At 40.8% G+C, this 24,557-nt stretch overlaps 1 protein-coding gene across 1 annotated transcript; it reads left to right on the top strand.

Annotated features, from left to right (window-relative positions):
- Positions 1-31: 31 nt before the first annotated feature.
- Positions 32-23,039, top strand: LOC119185808 (aladin). The gene is made up of 15 exons (XM_037434684.2): positions 32-240; positions 545-669; positions 744-805; positions 931-1,019; positions 3,696-3,742; positions 4,277-4,435; positions 6,757-6,840; positions 8,121-8,241; positions 9,378-9,502; positions 10,836-11,126; positions 14,764-14,831; positions 16,227-16,290; positions 17,562-17,646; positions 20,418-20,557; positions 22,626-23,039. Exons 1-14 carry the CDS (start codon positions 124-126, stop codon positions 20,544-20,546), a joined length of 1,566 nt encoding a protein of 521 aa, XP_037290581.2. The 5' UTR covers positions 32-123; the 3' UTR covers positions 20,547-20,557; positions 22,626-23,039.
- Positions 23,040-24,557: the final 1,518 nt, after the last annotated feature.

Here is a 24,557-nt window from a genome sequence, read left to right as displayed (position 1 = left end):
TTTTTAAGTAACTTTATTCAAATTGCAACGGCATTGCCGCACTTTCGCATCTGTCATGGCGGGAATGTAGCATTTCAAAGTGCAGTTTTTGCTCAATCTTTCCTGCTTCTGCATCTCACAAAAATGTGCTCATTATCGTCGTTTCCTCGACCGCCACCGAGAGGTCTCATCACCCTGTTCGAAAAGGATGGTGACTTGCACGAAGGAAATGAACGTGAATGGAAAGAACTCGCGGAACGAGTGAGTAGTCCGTGTATGGTCTTTTTGAGTTTCGTACCTCATCGCTGTCTGGGAAGCTACAAGAATGAAGCACTTTACTGTTTCGATCCACGACTGCTTTTAGAAGATGACACAAACACAGTTGCGGACTTGCGGTGTAAAGCGGGCATTTAGAAAACAAAATTTCGGGTCTCAAACTTGCGCTACAGCCAGTCTTGCCGTACCATGCACAAATTTCTTGCCTTTCTTTTCACGATGTATGGATATATATGAAGAACTTCAACTGGAATTTCAAGGTGTCCTCAACTGAAATTGTATTAATCAGTTTCCAGCATATCCTCGTGTATCGATAGTCCGGGAGACCACAAGACACCCTGCTTTTGCGGAAAGTGCTGCTGGTGCCTTTCTTCAGCAACCCGAGTCCATTTGGAAGCAAGCATTTGTGTCATGGTAAGGCTCAACACCATATTTCGCTCCAATGGTGTGTATATTGTTGGGCATTATTTCGGATATTTGTATTCTAGGCAAGAGAAAGGATTCATTGGCTTCTTGGAACAGTTATCAACATACAATGAGTCATCTATTGGTGAGTACAGCAGATCAATGCATTTTTTTCCATCTCTAGTAAGAAACCTTTGTTTATAAAGAGCAGCAGCTATGGCCTCTGTTAGTTTCAGTTTGCAAAAATAAAATTTTTGCTCTATTTTTCAGACTTATCTATAGCACGATTTGCTGCAAAAAGTATTTTATTCGGCACGAGATGGTTTTACAAGCAAGGACTGCTGTTTCCACATTTGCTCGTGAGTGCCTGTTTTACTTCCACTCGCGTTTCTATTGAGCATGAAGCATGTTGCTTCCACTCTATGTAGTATGGTCACTTGGGCTACCATTGCTTTCGTGGGTTGTATTAGCATGGTGTACATTTGCAGCAGAATCGCACACATTTTGCACACGTTTTTTTTTTCTTAGGGAGCAGACAACATATCAATTTCACTTCTGCACATGCTTGCTTACATCTAGTATGTGAAGTAAAGTTTGCCTGCACGAAGACTGCGCATTGTACAGGCCATAAGACAGTGCCTTCCCTGTGAGTTCCACAGAAAATGAAACATAAAAGCAGAAATTCATGCTCTTTTTCATAGCTCTATCAAGCTGGAAATACGTTTCTCTGTTTCAATCTCTGTTAGTAATGCACAAAATTTGTCGTTTGCAATCAATCAATCCTCAAATCTCGCAAAGTATGTCTCCTCCGCTCCCTAAAGTTATTTATCATATGCAGGGCAGTTATTGTGGCAACCAATTTTAAATGTCAAACCATTTACTTTCACCTCTTTCACTGGTGCTATAATTATCAAGACATTTAGTCTTAGAATTTTGGGAATGATACTCGATGCAGCGAGCACAAATTGTTTAACCATTCAAAAATTGTCAAAGAAGACGGTTAGCATCATCGGTCGCATCAAGCGGGTACCTAACAGAAGGCGAGGCCTGAGCTAGAGAACTTGATATGGCTTGTGCATGCTTTCTTGATATGCTATTTCACGAATGTAACGGCTATGCACGTCTGGAAGAGGGCCTAGCAAGACAAGCTAAATGCCATGATAAAAAGGGGGATCAAAAGTTGCTTGGACTACCAAATTACACACACACTGACTGGCTCCTGCAGTTGAGCATTCACAATGCCCCAGTAGAGATTGCAGAAGCACAGGAAAGTGCGCAGATTGTCAGACTCTCTGGCACCAGGGCAGGCAGGCGACTCCTTATAGAGATGGGTGTCCCGCCCAGCATAGTTGGACACCTACCACGACCTTCCTAAAGAGCAAAAAGACAATCTCATCATATCCCCCACCTTGTGCAATATGCATCCCCAGCGTAATGTGGAAAGAAGGAAGGACTGGGTAGGGATGCTCCTACGTCGGGCGACAAAACTAGAAGCTGCTTTGTTGACACGGCCCGATATGGCAACAGCAATTGTTTTGCAGCACTATATATCAACCACATGGGTTTGACCATTAATGCCGTTTTAATACGATGCTCGTTGTTGTGTGGGCCGAGCAAGTGGTCATTGCCTTGGTGCTTCTAGATGACAAACATGAGCATATAATCAGGGACTCCAGGGCAATGATCCGTGCCTCCAGCTTTGGTGCCGTTTGTAAAGAAGCCTATCACACACTGGAGGGCAAAAACATCACAACCCACACTCTCACGTGGTTCCCCACTCACACGGGATCAATCAGGGAAGGCCCCACAAACCTGAATGAGCTGGCCTGCTCCAAGGTGCGAGGTCTCACTTTCCACGACCATGGAGAACTCCCCTGCCGGCCCGCAGCTGTGGTAAACAGAGATCATCGGACCGCTTATAACTTTTAGCACTTTCATCTCGGCAAGGGAGACATTCCCCTTCCTAACAAGAAGTTAAATCGAGGGCTAGCTTTGATTCTCAGACTACTGCAGACGGCTTCGTATTCCAGCCCGGCTTTATTGCATATAATTTATCCCAACATTTGTCCTAATAGCTCTTGTAAGCACTGCAACGAATTTGCCAGCCTAGACCACATGCTCTAGCATTGCCCCTCGTTACGGGGCATGGACCAATCCAATAAAGACAATTAGCTATCCACTATTAAGAGTCCTAATGTCTGGGATCAACTGCGGGCTGTCCAGAGGGCCTACAATGTGGTGGTTGGGCTTGCTTGGCCTGACTGTCCCAACGTGGGAGCGGCTTGTTGCGCATTAGTTGTGCCCCTCAGGACCCACAATAATGTTTCCCATATTTTCACATATATGTAGTAAACAAATTTACAGTAAAAACAACAGGCGTTATTTGGGGTGCAAGACCTCTTTGGGGTTGGTAGGTCCTTGACATTGTAGCTTCAGCACCTCATGACATGGCATCAGTTGATAGAAAAGAACCTCCCCTTTTCACTGCCCAAACACACACTCTCAGAATCGTTCAACTCGACAATCTGATCACTCCGCAGTGCCTATTTCTTTGTTGCTACAGCTCTGACCATTTGGGTCCCAATTGCCCGTGCACCCATGCAAATTTAGAACACATCGTTTTTACAGACCCTACAATTTCCTCATTATCCTAACCCACCACCTCTCTACTGGCAGGTGCGGTTGGCATTGGCGGCTGTTGCCGACCAATTTACCATGCTCCTGCTCTCTGAGGAATGTCTGTAGGTCTTAGTTTGACCTCCATTAAATTCATTTCTATCTCAGATAAGAAAAAAAAATGAATGGATGCTGATGGAATTTAGTCGAGATCAAAAGTGCTCATTTGACACGAGGACAAGATTTATTACTAAATTACACTGTGTAGAGTGAGAACATTCTCATTAGCTAGTAGGAAAAAATATAGTTTGGCTGCTTGCAACATCAATTGTCACAGCCGTAATTATTTTAAGTGAATGAACTGTGTTGTGACTTTTCAAGCGATTCCATTTTCACAACCTGAGTATAACATTTTTCAGTTGTCCAGTGAAGATATGTGCAAGGAGTTTTCATTAACGTTAAACTGGTGAGTGGTTTGTTCATTTCCTCAGCCCTTGATAGCAATGAATGCTTATGGGCACACCTACTTTGCTGTAGGCATGCAACAATTCGCGATCACGCCATTGGTCTTTTATTGAAAGTATTCTGGCTAATATATGCTGCTTTAGCTGCCTAGTTTTGTGGGAATCATGATATATGGGTGAGAAGCATAAAATGGCATTGCTGTATATCTGTTAGCCATATGCCCTCTGTGAATGCCTGCAGCACTTCATCATTTTTTTATTCCTAATTACCGTGCAAAAATGTGTAGTGCCTCATTTGTCTCGACTCCTTGTTTTTAAAATCTTCCTTCACTTCTCTCATTTTGAAGTAATAAATTAGCATTTACATCACGCCTATTCACTGCTACATGTACACAACTGTAAAGATAACACAATGTACCATGAGACAATGGCTGGGATTTAGACCCACAGGCATAGGGTTCTGAATTTCACTGAACATGATGTGCCTCAAGGCCTGATGTATTTCATGTCCTTACAATTTACATGTTTTCTCACAGGGCAAGGGGCCACGTACGAGCGTTTGCCTGGCACCCGCAGTGCCCCAAGTTTGCTGTGGCATCACACGGTGACATGATTCGCGTGTATGCACCCAACATGAGCATTACGCCTGTGCTGAAGCACAGGTCTCAGAGGAACATCACCGACATGGCTTGGAAGTATGCTGATCCTATGCAGCTTTTGTGCAGTTCACTTGTCTTTTATACTACAGCCCAGCTGAAATTTTTTGGTTTGTTTATTGACAACATTTTATTTCGCTTTTGGTGCAATGTGTTGGTTACCACAGAACAAGCTAGAAGAGTGCACTGCACAAAGATGTGCAAATGGGCAAAGCCTTATAGACAAAAAAAAAAGGACAGCGTATCAAGAAATGAAGTAAAGAAAACAGCATTAGTAAATGACACAATGATATCAAGTTTATTGGTGTACTTGGAAATATGCAGCATGTAGTGTATTTCTCACTTACTTTTAAATGTGTTCCTAACTACATGAATTTCTTCACACATAATTGGCTCTCTCTCTATGCTCTTGTACTAATTTTACTCTCTAAGAAACTGTGTTTTAGTTCTTACGATTGCAGCTACATTGTCATTGAGGAAGAACACAAAATGCCTACAAAATTTCAGGGCATTTAAAAGAAAGATTGCTGGTTTAAACAGCCCTTATCCTTCACTTTATGCCCCTGTTACTTAGGCAAGTTAACTGTGACCAACCAAAGTTAACTGTGTTGAACCGTGGTTAGCGCCATCTATGGTTAGCTGATGTTACACAGCGCAGAAACGTCTTTGGTTAACGTGGTCGACTCATCCTCCATGGACAATGCCATTCCCTCAGTTGACCACCGCATGGAAGTTGCCAAGCTCGGTTTCCTAAAACCGCGATTAGCGCCATGTGGTTTACGCTGCTTGTGTAACAAAGGTATTAAACAGCCTTAAGCTTTGCTTTGGTGGCTTTCCACTCATTGTTCTTTGTATTGCCATGGATTGGCATAGGTGTTTTTGCTTTGTATAGTTCATTTACTTGCTTTTCAATAAAACAGTAAAAGGGCCGGGCACCACTTTTTGAGTATGGTCAGAAAATGCTGCTGATCAGTTGTCAAGGCTCCCGAGAACCCGCAAGTGAAACATTATAGCGCAACACATTGCCTAGAATTCACGGTTAATTCTCGAAGTCAGCTAGAAATCGCTCCCAGTTCTCTCTACAAATGATGCCATATATCCAATGCCTTTGCCATATATACCCAAGTTTACGGCCATCACCTTATTTGAGCATCACTGCCTGTATAGGCCTTTTGGCTGCTGCAGGATACCACCACGTGCCTGCGTGCTTGCTCGGGATCATTATAAAAGTAAGCCGTGCTGCCTGCGTGTTTGTAGAAACAAATCACATTCAGTAACACTGACAGTTGGGCGAGCTGGTGTGAGTTTATAACGGCACAAAGAACATGGGACACAAAACCATGAGAACACGAGAATGGGCGCCATACTCGCAAGATTTGCAAGTTTGGCGCCCGTCCTCGTGTTTTCATCGTTTTCTGTCCTGTGTTTTTTGCGCCGTTTTTAACTATGAAGAAACAAAGGACATGAAACAACTCAAGGTCATGTCGCTTGCTGACGAAGAGACGCATCTTCTTGCCCCCGTGTCATTTCCCTTCCTGCATAACGTTCAGCGTGCTTACTAGTACAGAGCACAGAGAAAGCACAGAGAAAATGCTGGAAGTGGGCTGCAAATTCCTGTAACTCTGCTTGTACATGACGGATTCTAAAACATTTTGCAGCATGTGACTCGTGAAGAACCATGTGCTCATACTGATTATATTCCATTGTAACTCAGAAAGCGTATCAGGGCCTTTTTAAGGCATTTTAGCCAAATTGAATGTATTTAAGAAATAAGTCTAGCTTTCATTCTTGCCATATAGTATGAGATGTTCTCAGCCCCTATAGTTCTCTTGTAAGATACTTTAGGTTACTGTTTCAATAACTTGGCAGATTAGTACAGCTATTCATACTTTATGCAGTAAGGCTAGATATTTTTCTAAATAATGATGTATTATACAGTTTTTCATACATCTGGTAAATACATGTATGGCTCAGCAGACTTGTGAAACAAATAAAAGTGCATGATTGCCTGCTTTTGTTCTAGACTGTGTGGTTGGTGCTCTTAGACCTAGTTAGACTTCTTGTGATTTACTGCTCACATTTGCACCTAGAATTTCAGCAGAGTGACATGCTTTCTCTACAATGTTTTCTTAACAGTCATTGGAGCTTGGCAGCAGAAACAAAATTGTTTTTAAAAAATTTCAGCAGTGAGTACATCATACAAACAGAGGTGTTTAGTCTTTGTTTTCTTTTTTTTTCTTTTTTAAGTTATCTAAAGACTTATAATATCTGCACATTGAGGTCATTGGTAGCTTGTTGATATGCTAAAATATAATACTGGAGATGTTATTTAGTTTCTGCGGTTGCACCATTGTTTTCAGGCCTTACAGCTCTGCAGTTCTGGCTGTTGCTTGCCAGGAGGGGGTCCTTCTCTGGCAAGTGGAACCGACCTCTCTTATAGCAAGGTCAGTCACTTCAAAGTTGTGCTGTCATGGGTGATATGTGTATAAGTAAACTCTGAAAACTGGAGTTGTGCTCAGAAGTGCATACAAAGTTATAAACCAACTGGCACCAGGGTTGTGGGTGTTTACCAGTGATAGTTCTCATAACTGTGTCAATGTCTGTGAATAGAAGCCATATTTCATAACAACTTGCCTTGTTTATCGTTTTTTTTCTTTTGCACCAAGCCGTTAATCTGAATTTTGTAGATATTGGTGTGTAAGCCAGCTTTGAAGGCAAGAACAATAATTTAAAGAGAAATCAGTCATTAGAAATTCAACAGCAAGAGAAAATATGCAAAAATGTCGATCTAGCATGTGCTTGTACTGAAACATTCAGATTAGTATACAAATTGATATGGTTCCAGTGCCTGATAGCTCTAATTAAGTTCATTTTTCTATTACATTGTACAAACATGCATGTTCTCAAAAAAGCCTGATGCAACTGGAGGGCGTAAGGACATGCTTAGCAAGTATTGGGTGCAAGTTCGAGGTAATCAAAACAAACAGTACTACTGTAAAATCCGGAGCAAGTGCGCCCCTTTTCATGAAAGATAATCAGGCAAGATTTGGAGGGGGCACAAAAGCCTTTAAGAAGAATTCACACCTGTGCTTCTGATAAAATGCTCTATTGAATACGTGTGCATCTACCATTTTTACTGAACCGGAGGGAACCCGCATGGGAAATTTTATTTATTATAACAAGGGAAAAAAACCTTCTTTAAATGTTCCAACAATTTGTGACAAACTCGAATGTAACCCAAGGCACAACACCCTTAAAGTACTAATAAATTGTGCACATATCTATAGACTGCAAAAACCTGGGTTTCTGGGAACAGCTGGGAACAGCGTCACAAGCTGGGATTACGTGGCAGATAACAGGCTAAGAAGGGAGGGTAGAGGGGGGGCACTTACTCCGTCATTGGCGCATACCTCAAATATCCAGGAAATGAAAGGGGGTGCTTGCTCTGGTCGGAACTCTTGCTCGGGATTTTACGGTAGGGTATTGCTTGTAGCCCTTACGAAAGAAGGCAATTTTGAGGGCTTGTTTCTGTGTATGATACAACCTTAATGAATGTTGTAGCCCTTATGTTTTTTTGGCTTATAATTCCAATCAGTCAATTCGTTGGTTTGTCTTCATTAAAAAATACCATCTTAAAAAGGCTTGAGCATTGTGGCAAGATCAAAGGTTTACCTTATAGGCCTCTAATTTACTTATGTTGCTTTTCTGTGTTCTTTATTAACAGGCCCTCTTCAGCATATGCATCACTCCTCTCTCGAGAGGGGCACAATCCAGTCAGCAGCATTGCGTGGCATCCTAAAGGAACACTCCTAGCATCAGCTTCTGCAGCTGACTGCTCACTTCTTGTGAGTAGTTCTTTCATGTAACTTTTTATTATTTCTATTCTACGTGGATATTGTGCAGCATGTCGTCAAGGCATCTCTCACCAATCTTAGTGGCTGCATGTAGCGAGCCCGACTCAATTTTGAGTCTGTGTGGGGACCAAGTGCAACAATTCTCTTGTAACTAAGATAACTGCATGTTAGAAAACATGAGGTGGTTAAAGTTATTTGGCCTTTCTTAGTACTGTTACTTGCAGCTGAAATGTACTTAGCTTTGAGGTATTAAATCAATAAGTTACCAATTGCAGTTGTTCATGGCCTGCATAAGTTAAGTACAAAGAATGGGGTAAGCGTTGGGCTCCTTGCTGCCTTAAAATATTAAAGGGATGCTAAAGGAAAAAGTCAATATTTAAATTACCACACAGCACTATAGAGATCACTCTTACTGTAAGATGATGTTTTGTAGGTATAGGCCAGAAAATGTGTGTAAGGACTGAAGGTGGTGTCACCTTGTAGTTTGCACAGTAATTCACCTTGACAGCATGGATTTTAGATGTGCTCGTGGGGGCCTCATTCTGCATCAATAAAAGTGGACCACACCATGCCACAAAGAAGCCAGTGAGATGCAGGCATAATTTGTGCGCTTTTATTTTCTGATGTCATCCAAATAGGAAACATATACACCTATCCCTTGTTTGTAAACAGGAGTAGGCGCCGTCGACTTACTGAGTCGTGGCACGCAGGCTCTGCCCATTTCAAAGCTGGTCACCGCCCTCTGTGATCACGTGACAACTGGTACAGCAGCTGCAAATGTGCGCTCGCGCGGGAGACTTCTTGATGCGCTGTGGTCGGTGGCAACTTCTGCCACTGAAACTGCTAGCTATTTATTGTCACTGCCAGCTGCAAGATGAATGCAGCATATTTGTGTCAACCTTCTATATGAAAATTCTTGTGGTGCTGGTAGAGCTCAGCCATATCGATTTTTTTCAATTTGTTGTTGATTTTTATGCATTGTTGTCGCGACTGGAAATGTAAGGATTGGCCTGTGTGAGGGGATCTCACTTGAAACATGGTGTTCTGTGAACTTTACTTCTGCTCATCAAGAGCTCATGTATGGTAGTATGTATTTGAAAATGCTGCATCATTTGCTTCCTCTACAGATTTGGAATGTTGCTATGGAAGAGTGTGTTCCATTGACTCACATATCTGGTGGAGGAGTCTCTCTCATTCGGTGGTCACCTGATGGCTGCCGACTCCTCGCAGCGTCACCACAGAGCCTCTTCAGGTAAGGGTTATGATTTTTGCGTAGCCAATTTCAAGGACCAGTAAACAATCTCGCAGTCAAACATTTTTTATGTAGAAATAATTGTGCACTTGTATAATGTGAGCATGCTTCCGCAAGAACTTTGCGAATTAGTGCTACATAAAGAAGTTAAGGTGTGCAGAACGATCCACCCTGGCTAGTTTCAGTCGCGTTTTTTTCGCATCGTAGTGAAGTGGGCATTAGCTCTTTGTCACGACTGTGCCCACTTTATCAATTTAGCACGACTGCAGCGGTTACATCATGGGCGTGCACCCAACGGCCAAACAAGGCTTCCTTCGCATGCATGTGTGTCATAGCGGTGTGAGGAGGAAGTGTGGTGTGTGGAGTACGAGGCACTGGTACGGTATGCATTGGGTGTGCACCCCTTTCCCTACTGATAGATTAGAGGATGCTTCTTCGTTTCGGAGGCTTTCGTTTTGGCAATGACACTTGTCCTGGTAGTCTCGGGCTTTACAAAACGGCAGGGGGCAGCACAGGAAAGTGAAAATGTGGCCTGCGCGGCAAAAACTGCATCAATGCAGGACCAAGGCACCATTTCTTAGTGCAAGGGATCAATCGATAAGCTCAGTGGTTTGTAATGCTGCCCACAGGCAAGATTTTGTCACTGCTGCAGGGCAGAAGATCGGACAGGTTTAAGGATGAAATAAAGAGTCTGTGTAGCGCACAGTGTTGTAATATTGGCAAAATGTGATCATCGCAGTTTGCTGCACAAATCAGCAAGCTTGCTTGGGGGGTGTACAAAAAAAAAAAGGTCTGAGCCTGTTTACTAACTCTTTAAGTGATCTCTGTTAATCATTTCACTTGGTACATTGAAAAAAGGATTTCAGTGAAACGGCCTTTATATATTTATGGCATGTCAAGCATGATGACTTAGTGGCGATAACATTACTCTACTGCTGACCACGAGGTTAAAAGCTCAATTGCATGCTTCTGTTGCTGCATTTCATCAGGCTGGTATCGAAAATGCTTGGTCTGCTGAGCATTTTGTCGTAGCTAAGGGGTATCGGCTCTTCAGAGCAAAACATTGCAAAAAAAATGTGTTTGTGGAAAATGTTATTTTTGGATGAGAAATGAGACATATTGTAAATTGTGTCAGGTCCTGTCTGTAGCTCATCTTCAGCCAATGTGTGGTATTATTGGGTGTCATTTTCTCGTCCCATGTTTTCAAAGGACTTGCTTTATCTTGCGTTTTGTATGTGACCTGCATGAATTTCTTTTGCCTGCTGGCAACCATGTTCTGCTAGATGGGTACATGTTATTTCAGTAATAACTGCAGTTTCACACGACATTCCAGGGTATGGCATACAAACCAGTGGCAGTTTGACAAGTGGTCAACTCAACAGGGCCGCTGCCGGGCGGCCTGTTGGAGCCCCGATGGTCGCTGGCTGCTGTGTTGCTTTTCCGACAAGCCTCACCTGTACGCGCTGAACTTCCCGCCTCCAGTCGCAGCCTCTGTTGATGAGGACGAAGGCGAGTCATCCACTTGGTCCCCACACCCAGATGCTACCTTTGGGACAGGCTTACCTGTTGCTGACCTCACCGAGGTGGACTTACCGCTGCACTCTGGTACTGGTGAAGGAATTAGGTATGCAGTTTATGCTTTTGCTGTGACAGCAAAGTCGAGAAGTCCTGACAATCGAGCGAAATGCCTGATGCATCTCAAATATTTGTTGCATTTAAGATAATGCTTTTCTCTCTTTCAGTATAGTGCTAATGTTTAGCATAGTTGTCTTATTTTGAAGTTTGAACCATATTTAGATGCTGTAGTACTGTGTAACTTGACTTGAAATAAGCAATGGTATGGTGCATTACGGTGTCTTATGAAAAAGTTATCTGTATGTAGCAGTTTTGTGAGCTAAATGTTCCTTGACATTTACTCACTCACAAATATTCAACATAAGTGAATTTTTGTTCGAAGTGGTTCAAAGCATTAATTTTCATTTTGCTTTATACAGTTCACATTCCAGATTATTATGACGTCCTCATTTACTTTGTAGCTTCCTTAGTTTAAGAAAACAAAGAGCCCATAAAATATTTTGTTTTATTAACGGCATGTTGTGCTATGGAAATTATTGGATATTTGAAATCAACATACAAAGGTGCACAAAAAGTTTCATTAAGACTTATCAAAAATCAAAAGAAAAAAATTGAAAAAGCAGTGTTGTCTCTCAACAGGACACCTAAATTAAGTGAAACAATGACGTGGTTTAGATTTACAAACTATTTATTATTGTAAGTTTCACAATCATAAGTTCATTTCTAGAGGAGAAATTAAGGTTAAAGTTTCATTTCTCAATTTCGTGCCGAAATCTCCTTGTGTGGCGTCGAAAATTTCAAAATGTACAGTGTTTTTTTGTATTTTCACGACATTGGCTAGATGAAATTTTCTGAAACTTCACATGCTAGTTCTATGGCGCCCAAAGATTAGAATGTACTTCACTTTTACCAATTCAAGACTACGGAGGACCTGGTAGATGCTGTCAAAATCTATGACGTCACCTTGTTTGGTGTGGGAATATCAAGGCGGCATTTGCACCAGCATTTTCTTTCCACATGGTCTCTCAGGTACAAAACATCGTCCCGTGGTAAGAGAAGTCTTTTCAGGAATTGTGACATTATAGTTTACTAATACGCGAAAAATTGTTTTTCTCTAGTTTCTCTTTTGCCTCTTAAAGTAGCAATTTGTGCTAGGGCTCATTTTTCATTGCATGAGAAAATTTTACCCCTGAAATAATTGTGAGCTCAATTTTAGCCTTCTCATAAGGTATTCTTTCTTGTTTTCGTTTGTAAGGCTGACGGGCTCTCTACAGAGAACCATGACCAGATTCCCCCTGTCCTCCTTTTTTCCCCTTTCTTCTTCTCTCTCTCTTTTGCTTTGTAGGCAGAGCATAGAGCAATTCTTCATTTCAGTTTGGTGTGTAGGAAGGCACTCCATAACTTTGCACGCCTTAGCATCACGAAGAGTGTGATAGGTCAAATGGAAATAATGGGTCGACCAGCCTTGGTTGTCTGTCTGCCGCATAGTTATCAGTATTTTATTCAGCATGGTTCATGGATTGAACTGAAGTGCAAACATGCTCAGTTATTACACATCATAGGACTACTTGATATAACATCTAATTGAGCAGAAATGATGAGTGGACTTAGATGACTGGGGTGTCCGGTTTCTCTAATGCGTGTGGCTTATCAAACTTAATCACTACCGTAATGTACAGGATCTGTCAAAAATTCCCAGACCACACTGCCATAGTAATTTATGCAATAGTGGCCTGGGAACTTTTGATGGACACTTGACCTCCGTGTTTACGTGCTGGTTAAATTTGCGATGTCAAGTTCTGCTTTGATGGAGGTTTCCTGCACTGAAGTTAGAGGTAATCAAATATTTGAAACATTCTATTAACAAATATAGTAGTACTTTGGGCGAACTTTTACTTGGGTGACTTGTTGACTTGTTTGATAAACATATTGTAGCGGTGCAAAACTCAAAAAGAAAAGAAAAAAAGGAAAGAAACAGCAGGAGGGGAAAGAAAGAAAATGAAGTAGTGTGTAATTTCATTCTCTTTCATTATAAAACTATTTGTACCCCTCAGTAACAAAATCACCACGGAAACGATCTTTGTTTCCCAAGAATTTTGTTATCGCAAAAAATAGAACAAAAATGCACACCAACTACTTTTCACCACCAGAATTTATTTAAGGAAGCCGCTCGTCTTGTTCTATTTCATGTTGGTTTGAAGGAGCTCATGGCTTGAGTCTGGCATCTTAATTACCTTTGCATAGCTTTATCATTATGCTGCACTCCAAGGAAAGTGCGAATGAGGAAAAAAAGCATCAACAACTTTGCGCAAACTTACTTGCCTTTCTTGTACACTGTTCCTTTTCTTACTCTCGTCATCTTCTCACGTTCTTTACACATACTTTCAGAGATAGCATCGATAGTGCGTGGCATCAAGCAGTTAGGTAGTCAACAGAATGTCTGTTGGCATAATGTCGCTTTTGTAGGCATTGCCACCTCAAACGTCATTTGTCAGTATAGTTTCCAACAAAGGCAATAGCAAAAACCTTTTCTCGGTGAAAAAAATTGTTGCTATCATTGTCATCCTATCGAATGTTAATTGCAATGGTCGCATCGATGCTTGCTGGTGAAAACATTTGCCTGAGTAGTGGAATGAGTGGCGCTGCAGCTTTTCAACTTCTGGGTTCCCAGTTAGTTGATAGATTAAAAAAAAATGTTTCAAATTGCTACCTGGAACTTTTGTTTTTGTGGGAGTGCTTTTTAAAACCACTTTGGTTGCATTGAATTCAATGGATACACGCTGGGTACGCAGGATTTCTTCGTTGTCGGGAAAATTTCATTTTTAGGGGCTTTCATTATTGAGGGGTTCAACTGCATTATCGGGAGATTTAGGTCCTTGAAGCAAGCGGTCAATTCATATTCTCACTTTTTTTCGTGTAGCTTCCAAATGGTTATATATTGTCGACTGCACGTGATCATACATAAAGCAAAAATGACAGCTTTCATCCTATTTGCTGTCTATATCAAAGCGAATTGGCAGATGCTGTTTATTACTAAAATTATTGAATTTTCGGACATGCTTGTAATTTGGATACTTTGATAGCACCTCCCCGTATCTCACAAAGCCAAGTTTTTTGGGGTGTTCAAATCCTTGACCATCTGATTTTTTTACAGTGCAATACTAAGATAATAGTAATTGATGCCACCACTACGTCTATGCTTGTTGGTTAAAGTTTGACGTACTGAAGAACAGCATAGACAACGAGGCCCCTATTTTGTAGGTGTGCCTTATGTTTATTCAAAGCAATCCTATCATCTACCACTCATGGCCTGCCAATTTCATTGATTGTGTGTTTAGATCATTACTCCCGGCCACTGGCTGAGTGTGTGGAAAGGTATCGCTCCAAAATACCAGCCCAGGCCATGACAATATGCTCGCTTCGCTGTGATTATCTAGTACTCTATCAAATGCATAGCTTAGTATTCCATCCAGTTTGTGATATTTTTCAAAAGCATATATTTATTTTTGAACTATTGATATTCCACCACTTAGCAGTTTCTTTAGAGTTCAATATATCTGGATGTTGGCTGTATTCAATTAATATTTAATTCACTTTTGAAACTCTTGAATCTGCATTCATTTCACTTTTAGAAACTACATAGTACTCACACATGGATAATTGAAGATAACATTTGCTTTCAACAGGGTTGGAGGACTTGTGCAGAATATGGCTTGGGACAAGCATGGAGAGCGCTTGGCCATTTCTTTCAGGGGTAAGCTTTCTTGTGTGCGTTTTGCTGCTTAGCTACTATGCGTTTCCTGCTTTTTAACAGTACCGTATTTACTCGATTCTACCGCGCCCTCGATTGTAACGCGCACCCGATTTCCACCGCGAAAAAAAAAAAAAAACGTAAGACATCAATTGCAACGCGCACCCATTTTTCTCGCCGGCCCGCACGATCACACCACTCGAAAAAACTACTCCTTTCGGGAGCGTATTCTATTTAAATATGAGGTACGGGCGAAGCTTGTGCCCATCTGACGTGTAACAGAGCTTTCCGTCACGGTAGTTTTACCGTGGACCGATGTCAGCACGCGAACTTGCTTCGCCCCCTTCTTCTCGGGGGTTGTGGTGCCAGGCAAGTCGAAGTAAAGAGGCGTCTGATGGGCATTCCCGATTTGCTCAAGCAGGTAGCCGTTGTTGCGCCGCAAGTTTAGGACGAACCTCTGAAAACTGTGAAGCTTTTCATCGTACTCCTCCGCAAAACTTTTCGTATATGCATGTTCCCCTTCGGAGGGAAAAGCCTTTCCTCTAAATAAAGTTAGTTAGCCAGCACCTGCTCGCTTTAAACTGGCTCTGCATTAGACCTTTTTCCAAGACTAATTGCATAGCCCGCACTTCGAGCAGTTCTGTCGTCACGGGCCGCTGTGCCGCTCGCTGCTCAAGCACATACTTGCCGAGCAGCTCTTTAATTTGCGGAAACCGACCCTGCTGTGGTCCACTGAAGCATTTGCGTGAAGCTTTGCTGTCGAGAATCTTCTGCGTTTGTTTCCGCCGGTCCCGCACGCACGTTTCGGGAACTCCGAACGACCGCGATGCGGCCCGATTTCCGTCCGTTTCTGCACACGCCATAACTTTTCTTTTAAAAGCGGCATCGTGGTGCTATCGAGTTTTTGGAGTCGGCCCTTCCACGCCGTCGATGCTAATGCACTACTAGATGACGAACTCCTCAGCACACGTACGAAGTGCCGCACATGGGAAACACATAGGCAGAAATGGCCGACGCGCCATGCCGACGCACGTAGGGGGCGGCCATTTTGGATTTGCCGATGGCAATAGATTGACCGTAATTTTTTTGTTCGTACTCGATTCTAACGCGCATGCAATTTATAAACTCGCTTAACCGGAAAAAAGGTGCGCGTTAGATTCGAGTAATTACGGTAAGCTTAATTACTATTAGAATTACTAATACAGATATTAGAATTACTAACAACAGATGTTTTTTTGTTCTCTCTTGTGTCTATGCTTGCTTGCGCGCTTTTCCTTCTTTTATAATGGATCCTTAGCAACTATCTCAACGTTCTTTCATGCTGTATAACATGTGGACTTTTGATATTTTCTATGTATATTACCAAAACCTCTGGCTCTCTTATTGATTGTTCTGCAGATCACAGTGAGTACGTTGCTCTGTTTAGGACCAAGACTTCCCCTGTCTTTCAAATGTTCCCATGGTGAGTCAAGACACTACTAATATTGTAGCGCAAAGTTCCAGCAATATTTTCAACTTGGAAAGTTTGTATGACTGCTTCACGGCACAAAAATGAGCAATAGCCTTTTGTCTGTGTACGTTTTTCACTTGGAGTGACCGAACATCTGTGAATTGTTAAAATCTGATCAGTTCTCTGACTCAGCTTCTGGTGTATTGGACTGCATCCACCAGTCTAGCAATTGAAAGGCTGATACATGTATGCATTAAAGTTTGCTCTTCTTGAATTGGAAAGTGTAGTTGCGGTTACTAGGGGTGTACAAATATTGAAACTTACAATTAAATCGAATGTGAATCGAATATGAATATGTTGAATACTACTAGAATATTTTTCAAATAGTAAAACAACAATCATTAAAGCATGCCTAGGATTTCAAAGCTCTTTATTTCAAACAAATAACCGCAACCTTTAACAAAGTAGCATTACCTTTAGATTTAACCAATAAAAGACATCACTTTTACGTAAACATTAGTAATATCGTATACAGTAGTGACTATAGCCATCAAAATATTTTTTTAATGGTAAGATGACTGCAGAAGTTGAGTACTTCATTATACGAGGTGGTATTTTGTCACCAGCTTTTGAATATTGCCAAGGCTTAATGGTTAAGTAATTTTTTATTAATTAGCTGCATGAATCTCATGATAATGGATTGAGGACACATTCGCCTCGGCGACATTGTAGTCTTTGTCTAGGCAAAAATTTCTTCATTCAACGATGTGTAAAGCTTCAATAGACTCGTGAAAGCTTGAACTGCATGCATATTGGCTAATCACTCGTTGAAAAAAAGGAAAAAAAAGACGATTCTTTCTTTTAACATGCTGTTGCTTTGGAGTCTTCCCATCAAGGTTAATTATTCTAAAAGTATTAAAAAATATTCAGTAATTGGAATATGTGCTATTCGATTCGACTACCAAATTGAATACAATGCTATTAAATTTCTTATTCAAAATTTTTCTATACTCACACACCCTTAATTGTTACCCTAGAAAGAAGTGCTGCCCATGCTATGGTAACCTCTTTGCTGGGACGTCTCTATTTTAAGGCCACTTTGAACAGGATGATTTACCAAAGCTGAAACAATCGTATTGGGACAAAACAGTAGTAGTAGATACTAGTACTGAAACTGCCTAGTGATTTTGGGTTTTTTCACTTGTGGTAGCGAATGGCCAAGCTTCAAAAGTGGTAGCAGTAATCACATTGTGCTTTTTTTGTTTTGTTTTGTTTTCACTCAGTGGCTTTGTATCTGGTCCCCCTGGTGAGTCGGCTCAGCTGATAAGCTTCTACAATGGCTTTGAAGGTGGCTCACTGCTTACTGTGGTAAGTGTGGTGTTTGCAGGATTACGTTTATAAAGAAGGCTGCGTTATACAGCAGACTGCATCCTCTCTTTAGGCCCTCAGAATTTATTTTCAGGAAAGCTGCAGGTATATAATACACAAATTCAGAATGTCTGGTAACTGTGACACGTCAAGTGCACTCGCTGCTTATTGGTGTCGAACGCTCTCTAACCAAGCTGTACTTAGTTGCACCTCAGGCTATTCATATCGCCCTTAAAAACCGTGCCGGGCGCTGTGAATTACGTTGTGACAGCATTCAACTGTAGTTGTCTTTGATTATCTCCGCAATGCAAAAACACATGTTCATATTGTAGTGGGAATATTGAGTTTCATAACTGAGTGCTATTTCCTATTTGTTGTTTCATTACTATTTGTTGCAAGTTTTTTTAATGTTTAGTGCTTTTAATTTGCAACATTTTTAGTATGTAATACAAGTGCTCCGAGCATGTGTTATTTATGACTATCTTTCTTTACTAGGCTTGTGTGAATAGTCTATTTTTGGGTTATAAGCAAATAGTGATTTTGTCCTGATGATTTTGAATAGAATATGAATACTAGTATATACGACATATACAAAAAGGGGCATATTTATCATGACCTAACTAACCTGCACATTGTTTTTTAAAAATTGAAATAGGGCCTCATGCAAATGTCCTTTTTTTTAATTTAAAAGAAATCGAAACAACTTGGAGTAGTAGCAGGATTTGACTTTCGGCAGGATGCGAGTCATAACTCATAAAATAAGTAACATTTTTAAAATTTATTATACTTAGCACATATTGTACTTAGCGCATATCATAAGAAGCTTGTAAGCGTAATAAAATGAATTCATTTGAGGGGCATATTTTCATTTAAAAGGGACCTGCAACACTTTCTTTGTCAAGTAGCCATGGAATCAATTCACTAAAGAAGTTTATTGCCTCATGAATTGACCGCCACAAAAATTTTTAGAATCCGTCCAGTACGAGCGGAATTTCAAAGATTTGTCGCACGCTGCAAGTGCATTCTCTCTTCTCGGGAGAAGGAATGGCGCGGGGAAAAAACATACATCATGCGTGCTTTCTGAGCTTATAGGGTCATTTGCTGAGGGAAGGGAGCAGTTTTTAGCGGACTTTGAGAATTTATTGTCAATTGCAGACCGCGTGCTGCGCTATAATATTTGGCTCGTGTGCCCTCAGTAGGCTCGACTACTGATCAGCTACGTTTTCTGGCAATGCTCAAAAAGTGTTGCAGGGCCCCTTTATACTCGCGACAGAGCGAATCTCTGGTGGGTAGGAGTTTTCACAGCTCAGTATCCCCACACTGCTGTGAAACCATCTTGACAGGTGGTACATTTGGGTTAATATGCACGTATTCGTTCCTTGTGAATACTTCGAAATATTCAATCGTTTAAATGTGAGTCTAAGCGAATGCGTATACCCTACTATTCCTTTGAATATTCGAAGCATTGAAATATTCGCACAAGCCTTCACTTTTTTATAATAGGAATTCGGGAACTTTGTCGAAGTGCTACTATGGCTTTCGTCCCGTCCGAGCCTTTTTGACGGGGTCCCTTTTTTGACAAGGTCCCGCCCGCTGCTTTTTGAAATCCAGTAATATCAATTAAGAAATCGGAGCATAACCAGAGGGTGGCACTCCGGCATGCGCTCTTTCCGAAATTTCCTTCTGTCATAGGGCACAGAGCACAAAATTAAGTTCAACCACCCTCGCCTGCCCTGCCTTAAATGCATATTGAGTAGTTTGCACTAGCATCTTGTCTGCTGCCTAGTTATATTGGTGTGTTTTATCACATGCCCTTTCTGGCAGCTGTCACCTTTGAGTTGAGATATCAATGTGAGCCTATGAATGCAATATTATGCATGCTTCCCCATCTTTTTGTATTGGAGTTAGACATGACACACAGGGGGATTCAGAGGCAGTGGCATTATTTTGCAGTTTTTGTTCATAAATCTTCCAATTGCAAATTCAATAACAGTGGTACGAGAAGCTTTATATGGCATTAACCCTTTGGGACACAGTGTACTCATTTGAAGGCAGGACTTACTTTTGCCATTTCTGTGCACTGTCGCCAGGGAAGAGACTGTAAACACTGAGCTCATGGTAAATAAGGATTTCTTGTTGCCAAAAGTTCCTTTATATCACTCCTAATTGAAATATTTTGCTATACACAATTGCTTTGTTGAAGACAGTACTATTTTTTGTTTAACGAGCCGTTAGACATGGGCGGTTACGGCAGGATATGTTTTATTCCATTTTAGGAATGCTTGCTGTCAGCAGACAACTTAATTATCGTGTGCAATTTCAATGGCCCTTGAATTCATTTAATGAAGAAGTAAAGCACTACTAACAGTAAAATAGATTTATGTTTAATTCCACTGTGATTGCAATTGATTGCTGTAAAGTACAATATAAATGTTTTTAACACTTCCACTTGCAATTGATTGCTGCAAAATGCACTATAATTGGTTCCAACACTTCCACTTGCTTGAAATTTTGTCTCTAAAACCTTTGGATGAAATTCTCTTTTTCATGCATTTATAGACATTTGATCAAGTGCATGTCACAAAGGGGTAAATGGGCACTCAAAGCCAAGTACGCGTAGCAATGAAGGCTCCGATATTCACCTTTCTTATCATTTTTACCCTTCAATATATTTACGATATTCACCTTTCTTATCATTTTTATCCTGATCAGCTGTAAGGGACGAGTAACGCTCATCACTTTCATTGCCTTTACATGTTCCCTTATTTCAGTGCTGGAGCAATGGACTGGTGAGTCATGTGCCACTCTGTTACTGCCCCATCTCACCTTGCGACTCGTCAGGCACGGCAGCTAGCCTTCCCTTTACATCGCTCAGGCCACCACATTTGTACAGCACGTGAGCAGACAGGAGGTGAGCGGTGTCACCTTTAGTGTGTAAGATTAAATAGCTCATCACACTCGATATAAACTGGAAAGAAAAGACACACCAAAAAACTGCTGCTTTTATGGCGAGACTTATTCAGCTTTAGACACTGAGTTGGTATGCAATCATTGCATTTTATGATGTAAAAAAAAAAAAACAGTACATACTGTTAGCAAGTAAAGTCAGACCTCAGTATTACAAACCTCTATTTAATGAAATCCATAGTGTAATGAACTATTTGTATTTCTCTATCGTGGCTACATTTACAGCACTGTATATATATTGTTTAGGAATTCGACAACGTAACCTCGGGCAGTACATTCAATTTAACGAACACTTTTGTGCATCACATGCACACACCTGGAATTTTTGTGACATACTTTACTAAACACTGGGCGAAAGAAGTTGCACCTTTCCCAAGCGTTCTTTCACGTTGAATTGTTGCCAGAGGGCAACATGACACTTCTCTGCCATCGCAGTCTATCTCGCTGATGTGGCATTTGCTCTGCCTGTGCACCATTCATGCTCACAATGTGTTTGTTTGTCTAGCATACATACCAATTTTACTGTGCCTGAGATTCATTGCAATAAAGTTTCAATGAATTTTGTGAATTGTTTTCTTTTTTTGCTTTGTGACTCATATAACAGTCATGACAAGTATAATTTAAAAAATGAAAGAGATATATAAATGATTGAAATACATCGAATGGTCGAATTCCTAGCAACCTTCATGCGACAGCACTGAATTTTCACAAGCTTAAATGAGCAACTGTCAAATGGAAAAAGCCTGTGCAACGCGCTCAAAATTCTTGGCTTTGCGTAGGAAGGCGACACATAATGTGCATAGTCACACAGCAAGTCTGTTGAACTATACTACTAGAACATTAGCTACTTGAAGTCAATTAATTCTAAAGTATTGCAACCATTTTTACCTTACGAGGACTCCTGAATGTTCCATTGTGTATGTTTATTTTACTTGTATTGATTTTTTAAAGTTACTTTCTCTTTCTTTTTTATGATATGCAGCCAAACAAAAACCACTGTATGCACTCTGGTTTTTTATAGTTAGCTGTGGAATGCTCCTCGCCTTCATTTATGACACATTTCTTTTTTCTAATATATATCTATCATACTTTGAAACAGTCAAGGCTGGATGATTGGTTCTGGTATATGAGTAAATTATCCAAATGCATAGGGCACATCAGTAAGCTTACCCTTGGTAACATTTTTCTGCCCGTGTTTTGCTCCGAAGAAAGGCAGAGGCTCAGGGGAAGGTGGAAGCTTGAAGGGACGAAAACTTTGTGAATATTGTGTGTCACTAGAGCCAGCGTTTCGACAAGCGGGCTTGGCTACTTTGAGGTCCTTGAAGACAAGTCCACTTGTCGAAACTTCAGCACTAGCGACACCCTGTTTTCAGGAACCTATCAACAGCGATAGCGTTAAAGAGCTTGTTTTGCAGAAATTGCGGCATTGGTGTCATTAGTTGTGAGCGAAAAATCATCTTTGCATGACCAAGAGAACCAGAAAGATGTAAATAAAATAAATAATAAAAAATTCTGGCCGTGAGTGGGAATCGAACCTGGGTCGTTCCCACGGCAAGCGGGTGTTCTACCGCACAGCCTCTGCTTGTGAATATAATGAAAATAACCTATTTTGCTTGGAAATGCAGTAGAAAGCATAACTTTCATGCTTTACAAACACACACGGTCTGTATACATGCTTCACAGTACAACATGAAAAATTGCCGTAAGAACGCGTGGTACAAGCGTACATTGCCATCAGGCATAAGAATGATTTCATCGTTTAAAGCCAGTTGCCCACTACAAAAGGCACACATGCTACTGCACCCTTAAGGCCACATAGAGGGTGCATAGCAAGTTGGAAAAGATTTCATACTCCGTGTTTGAAGTAGGCACTAGGAGCACAACATTGCTGTCACATTCAACTCTTAAAGGAGAAGCTTAAGGGTCCCCCAATTTTTTCTTTGTATGTTTTGTGCATATGTGTTCATGTTACCTGTAAACTGTGTATTCTCATTATCGTTCCATTTTTTCAGGAGCTGCTCGTGGACTGATGACAAATACGGCATGCCATATTCATTTGGGCTAACCACCTTCTCTTGAAAATTGTTTAGCTTTTATATATATTATTATCAAATCAGTAATTTCTGTATACTAAATACACTTACTTTACTAGTGAGAGTGCTAAATACGAAACTTAGGTTTACACAATTTAGTGAAAGTGAACTCTGATAAAAGCAATTTCCAAGCAAAAAAATTTTATAATGTTAAACAAAATAAATGTAGCAAAAAAACATAATAAAGATTTGTGTTGTAAGAATGGTTTGCAATGTGCTATGAATCATAAGGTTACTGGTGCAAATACTGGCAGAGAAGTCTGAAGGGAGAAGCAAAGTGACAAGAGGAACTCTTATGTAAAAAAAAAAAAGCAATAAAACAATTTCATAAGATATAGCTTTCTGATTAGCTTCCTGTAGATTATGAAAATTCTGGCAAAGAGCTGTGTTGTGATGGTACATGCATGTAATGTGTAGTATTAGTTCATGCTTTTATTAAAGATTAAGTCACAGTCATAAAGGCACTCTGTAGAACACCAAGGTTTATAAGTGCGTAAAAGTAATGCAGGTGGGTATGGGACGTGTGTCTTGTCACGGTGTCATCGTTTTGTGCACAATTTCGTGGTCACAAGATGTTTAGAGGCCTGGAAAGGGGGCAAAGGAAGTGGATGCTTCCTGGTTGGAAAAAAAAAAGGAGCCGAATAGGAAAGCAATATATGGAAATGCTTCATAATACACCAGAGGCGTTCTTGCTCTGCATTAATTATGAGCTCCTATTTTGTCCGGCTTTTTTACTGTCTTAGATGACTCTTTGACTTATGCTAATTGTATTCTTGAAGTTATTGACTACTGTGTTCTTGCTGCCAACTTTTTTATCCGTTAAGTGTCAATCTTATTAGGTACATTCAACCATCATACATGAAGCTTTTTTACTTTTTGCGAGCAGATGTTGGGAATATTGTTATAATCTGTGAGATGGTGCGTAGTATGCGTTTACTGGCACAGGAAGACATGTCATTTTCAGATAAAAGCACATTGCGTGTTGCATCATAAATAAACATACAATTTTTATTCAAGTAATGTAATTTGGTGCAGTTTATATCCTACTAGCCTAATGGTAATATTTTTTTATATTTCTTGCATTGTTTGTAAATGGGACAGGGACATAGCAAGACAGTTGTCTGCTTTTAGAGGTTTTTGCAAAATGCACAGTATGTCTAACATATAAGGTTGAGTATTTTGAATTTGAGACATGCAGCAGTGTGATAGCTGCGCGAATAGCCAAACTGTGCCAAGTGGTAAAGCCTGCTCCATCCTGCAATATTTCAGCCGATATCTCACTAATTTGCACCAAGACGTCACTTTAGCAGACTTTTGATGAAAAAGCAATATGTCAGGCACTCGATGTAATTAAATGATCAATCAAACTGTACAGGTGTAAGGTTTCTTCCAGCAGGCCAATTCCGCTACTTCTCGGCAAGACATGGCCCTTGCGATCGAAGTGCGGTAGCTGATTGCTTCCACAACTAAAGAAATAGTTAAGGTCACCATTTGCTCGGCTCATGTAAATATAAAGCAAGCACCCATTAGTGCAGGCTCGTGTGTATTCTGACATGGCCACTGCCTTCTAAAGTTGTACAGAATCAATTGAGCAGTAATTCTGTATGCTAATGTTTTCTTCTGGAAGGATTTGGGTGGGGTGAAAGCTGTCCTTCACGCGGGTGAATGGACCTTTGAATTACTGAATTCTGCATTTTGTACACAAAGCTGCCCACAAATTAGCGCCTTAACAATTCTCTTCATGAAGCAAGGAGCATTTAGGTAAGCATACAACGTAGACCTAGGCTGTGCTTAAAGTACGAACATCATCAAAATAGCTTTTTTTTTCTGGAGTACAAGAAGTTGCACAAA

This window comes from Rhipicephalus microplus, chromosome 1 (assembly GCF_043290135.1).
Source record: "Rhipicephalus microplus isolate Deutch F79 chromosome 1, USDA_Rmic, whole genome shotgun sequence".
Lineage (NCBI taxonomy): Eukaryota > Metazoa > Arthropoda > Arachnida > Ixodida > Ixodidae > Rhipicephalus > Rhipicephalus microplus.
The sequence above is the reverse complement of the archived record's forward strand: the minus strand, read 5'-3'. Positions and strand labels throughout refer to the sequence as shown.